Source organism: Natrix helvetica, assembly GCF_964273705.1.
Source record: "Natrix helvetica genome assembly, chromosome: 1".
NCBI classification, from domain to species: domain Eukaryota; kingdom Metazoa; phylum Chordata; class Lepidosauria; order Squamata; family Natricidae; genus Natrix; species Natrix helvetica.
In genome coordinates, this window is record NC_138548.1 from 182,415,638 (window position 1) to 182,421,894 (window position 6,257).

General features: G+C 35.4%; 1 protein-coding gene across 1 annotated transcript; it reads left to right on the plus strand.

Annotated features, from left to right (window-relative positions):
- Nucleotides 1–441: 441 nt before the first annotated feature.
- On the plus strand, nt 442–5,310 carry CTLA4 (cytotoxic T-lymphocyte associated protein 4). Its single transcript, XM_081946802.1, has 4 exons — nt 442–649; nt 1,518–1,871; nt 3,428–3,534; nt 4,291–5,310. The coding sequence occupies exons 1-4, from the start codon at nt 592–594 to the stop codon at nt 4,345–4,347; spliced, it is 576 nt and encodes a 191-aa protein (XP_081802928.1). The 5' UTR covers nt 442–591; the 3' UTR covers nt 4,348–5,310.
- The last annotated feature ends 947 nt before the right edge of the window (nt 5,311–6,257 follow it).

Here is a 6,257-nt window from a genome sequence, read left to right on the forward strand (position 1 = left end):
TAAACACACCTAACAAGGTAGTCTTGGCCTATAGGGCTCACTGGAGCAAGCTTCACGTTACCAGAATCCATCACTCAGGAAAGGATGATGATAAGTACTGAAGCTATAAATGGATTGAAGCAATGTGTATCATGGACATTTTTGATTGTAATAACTGATACATAAAATACATTGTGTTTTCTGAAATGAAAACTACATAGGGGGTTGAAGGAAATGAATTAACACTAGAATTATTGGATAATCACACATTTTCAATGCCTTCAGGTCATGACGTATTTCAAATTAACTGATTTTGCTCTTTGATGAATTCTTGCTTTGCTCATTGCTGTTTGAGGTTAGTTGTGCACGCCTTGAGCCAACCCACAATTTCCTTCAAAATAACTTTGATTACCTTTTCAGGTATTTTCCTTTCTTTTCTTGTATGTGCATCTGTTTCTTATTTCTTCATACATTAACAGTGTGAATTCTCCAATTTCTCTTAAACCAAAATCTTGTACTCTGAGAAAGTATCTTCCTAATAACTTGGCATTCTAGATGAAAACTTGAATTGTTGCAGCTTGAATTGACTTGGATTGAACATCTGATTGAGAGATGATTTCACTTCTGCTCACCCTTGTGTTTTGCAACATAGCTTCTGGCTTCGCAAAAGGTGGGTAGATCAAAATGGTCAAATCTTGGCAAATTTTTCCAGGGTTGAAGAATGGTCAAGAAGAGATATGAATAATTCATGGCAACTGGGTTATTGTTGTGGTGGGGATTGCTATTTGTACCTGTTATATGTAGTTCCTTGCAAAGAATAAGACAACACATTATTGCTCAAAAGCTCTCACAATCTGTATATGGTTATTTCTTTCATATTATTTTTATTCTGTTGTTCAACCAAGAACTATAGCATAGGAAATAAAATGTCACATACCAGCAGGTTTATAATATGAAAAACATGGCAAAAAAGGAAAATGGATTAGGGAGGAAAAGAAACTTCTTCAACTACTAAATTTTAGTTACCAAATTCAACCCATTCATTAGGTGCTTATTCTCTGTATAATAATAGAGCAGCAGCTGGTAAGGAAAAAGGCAGGTGCTCAGTTGGAGCCCAGACCTGATGGGTAGATGGGATAGCAAACTATAATACATAAGGGAGAAAATATTAAGAAGGAAGAAAAGACAGTGGCGTTCATTCATTTACTATTATGTCTGCTAACTTGTTTATACATTTCTGTAGATACTCTAATGCACATTACAATTAAACTACAGATATAATTTCTGCATAGTCTTGGGATGTTAGTTTTTTTACTGTTTTTATAAAGACATTTAATTAAGCAACTTATAGAAAAGTAATAAATAAGGTATCCTAAAATAAAATAAATTGGTTTTAAAGACTTACTAGATCCATGTTGAAAGTATATCTAAACACATGGATTAAAACACATAAATGAACTGAAAATCACCCTTTTTATGGCTAGGATTCTTTTTCCTGCAAGATGATTTGTATTTGCAAAACTCTGTTTTTTTATTAGTCATGGAAGTGACCCAGCCAGCATTCATGATGGTAAAGATACCAGAGGCCGCCCACTTTAAGTGTGAAATCAAGAACATGGGTAATGCTGAAGATCTGAAAGTAACTTTATTTAAAGAAGAAACTAATGGGTCCATTGAGATCTGTGCCTCTGTCTTTACTCATGCTGGGATCATATTAGGCAACCAGGAGGAAAACCACAGATGCCAAGTTTATCCTGGTCATGACTGGGTAAATGTAACACTTTTGGATCTACAGTCAAGTGATGCTGGTTTGTACATTTGCCAGATTGAACGGCTATCCCCTCCACCCTACTATCCAGTCAAAGGAAAGGGGACCCAGCTCGTTGTCATTGGTGAGTAAAAAAACCTAAACATGCTTTAAAAATTTATTGAGAAAAGAATTCATGAATGTAGCTGATTATTTGAAATTGACAAATAGTTTTTGATCTCAACAACATGCCTTGTATAAAGTTCCCTTACCTATGCTTATCAAAAGCCATATAGCAGTATTCCTAACCTAGGCAACCTGAAGATATATGGACTTTAACTCCCAGAATTCCCTAGTCAGCATGTTCCATCATATAATAATTGAGTTGAGTTAGGATTATTGCTTTAATGTTTTTTTTAGCATATTGAGCTTTGAGTTCATTAATAGAACTATTTCCAGTCAACCATGCTAGCCAAATCCTCTGATTCAGCCAATTATGAGTATTTCTAAATTATGCTGGACTACTTTTAGGAGCTTCATGCCAGGTCACAATACAAGGAAAAGAAGGGGCTCACTTATTCTTTCTGGGATGTGATCTTCTCCCAAAAACTGGGCAGCTTTCCCCAAACCAAACTTGCCTTGCCTGAGAAGTTTTTCAGGTTGACTGGATAAAGAAGCATCAAAATGCCATAAAGCTATTTTAATGCTTTATTTGTTGTTGTTAGTCATGAAGTCGTGTCACACCTATTGCGACCATATGCGAACAATGTTCCTCCAGGCCTTCCTGTCTTTTACCATCCCCCAGAATCCATTTAAGCTCACACCTACTGCTTCGGTGACTCCATCTAGCCACCTCATTCTCTGTCGTCCTCTTCTTCTTTTGCACTCAATCTTTCCCAGCACTAGGCTCTTCTCCAGTGAGTCCTTCCTTCTCATTAGGTGGCAAAAGCATTTAAGTTTCATCTTCAGGATCTGGCCTTCTAAAGGGCAGTCAGGATTGGCTTCCTCTAGGACTGACCAGTTTGATCGCCTTGGAGCCCAAGGGAGTCTTCTCCAGCACCATAGTTCAAATGCCTCAATTCTTTGGCGCTCAGCCTTCCTTATGGTCCAACTTTCACAGCCATAAATTGCAATTGGGAAAACCATAGCCTTGACTATATACACTTTTGTTGGCAGGGTGATGTCTCTGCTTTTTAGTATGCTGTCTAGATTTGCCATAGCTTTCCTCCCCAGGAGCAAGTGTAAAAAGGAAAATAAAATATTTCACTACCTCAATTTCTTCCCCATCTATTTTCCAGGAATTGAGAGAGCCAGATGCCATGATCTTAGTTTTCTTAATGTTAAGTTTTAAGCCAACTTTTGCACTTCTTGCTTTATGGAATGTCGCAAATCTCACTGTTGTTACTGCATCACTTTATTTATCTACATGGAGATGTACAAACAATAGTTTTGACACATTCCCATTCCATGAAGCTTGCAGCCTAGCAATGCATACCTAGGACGACATTTTTGTTTAAAACTAAAGTCTCCATGATCTTTTGAAGGTTTCAAGATAAACCTAGACAAAGACATTGTTAAAAAATGCTCACTATGTTAAAATATAATTTGCTTTGTTCTGGTTTAATGCAATATTGCTAAGTTTTTAACATTTAAGATTTGTTGTAAAATCTTTGAAATGATTTTTTTAAAAAAAACTTTCAGATATAGATTCATGCCCAGATAAACACCCCTATCTTTGGATCTTAGTACCAGTAGCTTTTGGGTTGCTTGGATACAGCATTTTGATCACAGTCTTCATTATGACAGACGTAAGTATCATAACACAACACTCCACATGGGAAGCAAATCAACAAGAATTATTACTACAATGAACATATACTTTTAGAGTTAGGAGAACTTTTTACACACTTTGCATGTTTTAAGCTATGCAAAACAAAATCCTCCTCTGGATTCTGGGTTAGACATTCTTATGATTAATAAAGAAATACCACAGGTCCTTCTGGCTATAAATTCTGGGGCTACCATGGTCAGTTTATGATTTTGGTGCTGTGCCAAGTGCACAAAGGGACTTGAACTTCTCTGAAGCTATGAAAACCTCCATCAGTTGCCTCCTGGCTTCAGAGGTAATGAGGGTGTGAGTTTTGAACCAATATAATGAGGCTTCTGTGGCAAAACTCCACCATCTGTTAAGGGAAAGGGAGGTGTGCAAAACTGTATGCCCTTGCTGGGAACAGAGAAACATATCAGAAATATATTTGATGAATTGCACTGGTTCCTGAATATAGCTTAGGAAACTGAACTAGTTTAGTTTGCTTCCAACAGGCATCTAAATAATAATATTTGTGAATTCACTTCCATATCAAATCTACTCCATAAACTAACCATCTTGTTTCAAACTACAATCCTGATTCTATCATAATTGGCATTTTATAATGACTAATTGTAAATTTACAACTATCATTATTGGCATTGGCAGATTATAGGTATCAATTTATAAAAATCTAGAATAGCATTTAAAACCTTTCTTACATGTGGTTTCACATAACACTTCTTTTATTTTTCAGGTCAGAAAAAAACATTATTTTTCTCCAGGGGCTTATGAGAAAATGATACCAATGTAATCAGAAAGAAAAGAACTTTAATGGAAAAAGGGGAAAAATGACTTCTATGAAGTGTCAATGAAGAGAATGAATTTCCTAATAACTAGGAATGTAATTATAATTTCCAAATTGGAGAACGTGAGGCATGGCAATGCATTAATATGTAAATGCTGAAATTAAATAACAAATCTATTGAATCATTGAATTCATTTGAATGCATCTATACCTTTCCATAGATCAAGGTCAATTTTCCTTGTGAAAAATTACCACAAATTCCTGTATAACAGTAATAGCCTTACATTTAGGGCCTCAGGTTATATTCAGGTTATATTAGTGGATAAAATATTTTGTGGCTTGCTGCATTCCAGATTAGCTGGATTGGTTTCTGAGCTCAATTTTTCCATTGGCCAAATGTACTTGATTTTAGTCTTATCTTTTTTATAATATTTGGATTTCTTGTAGAAGCAAATCAAGGCAGATTGCAGAGAAAACAGATCAGTCCTTAATATAACCAACTAAATAAAATTATAGCAACAAAACCAGATCTGAGTAAGTCCAGGAAGTCTCTATTCCAAAGATGCTTCCTGATGATAACATTTAGATATGACTATGAGATAAATTCAGGAATCAAAAATAACAAACCTCCATCTGCCCTTACCCCAAATTCTTCTCACTTGCATCCCCTTAACTGCTAAATGTGTACGCATTTACTACTACAAATGTTTTTAAAGTCTTTGCTGCTTTACCACCACAGACCAAGCTTTACATTCTAAGAGAAGAAGTGATATATATTTTCTTTTTTTCCTGAAAGAGCTTCTCACTGTTGCCTGAGATTGGTGTGTGTATGGATGCTCAGATATATGCCAGTCTTTTCCTTCTCTTCAAACATTTTCATTCTTAGCATCTAATTCTATACTTCATCCCCAACTTTGTTTCAATTTCCTTTTGCCTATCTGTTTAAGGAATGTTTGGAAAATAAAAGTGTAAGTGTCAAAAGTATTGCAGTAATTGTCTATTTTGCAAGTATAACTAGCTGCATGTGAGAGGAACCACAGACAGAAAAATATTAATCAAGCTAACTAAAGATTCTGGCATAGTAGAGATTTCAGAAAAGAAGGAAAAACTCTACATAATATACAAATGTTTATAATTATGCAAACATTACCGAAACGAATGGAACATATATTTCAGGAATATTGAGGGAAAGAGAGACTCCAAGGAGTATATATCAATGTATTTTCTATAGCAGTGGAAGGTTTTTTTGACTGCATCCTTTTGTTTTATACACATACAAACACTCCATAACCAAGGTTTTTTTTTTGCCTGGACAAATCCCTGCAATCTGAGAGGGCTGAGAGACAATGACTGGTCCAAGATCATGAAGCAAGCTTCGTGCCTAAAGCAGGACTAGAAGTATAGTCTCCCAGTTTCTAGCCTTAACCACTACACCAAACTGCCTCTACCCCTATAAAGACATTCTTTAATTCCATTAATTAGGTCATGTGCAACTTTAAAGACATGTATGGAAAGCACAATACAATATATTGTACAATGAACAATTCAAGATAATTCTTGGTATAGTTGAGAACCACTCTTCATGAGTTTGTGCATCCAATATATTTGTGTTATTCTAACAGAAGTACATTTTTGATTGTTTCTAAGGTTTCTAAGCTTTCTTCAAAAGCTTTTAGGGAATATTGGTAATGAAGTGTGTGGCTCAAGTACAAAAGAAGAGGTAGTAGTTCTTCAAAAAGAATACAATGAAATGTTTACCAGAACTTCATCCAGATATTTATTTGGTGTATGTGTATGTGGCCTACTCCACATATGTGTTTGTGTTGAATAGGCAGGATTATAAATAGATATATAAACACACAAGGATAGGAGAAACATGCAAGGAATTAACATATGTATGTGATAGGCAACTGTCA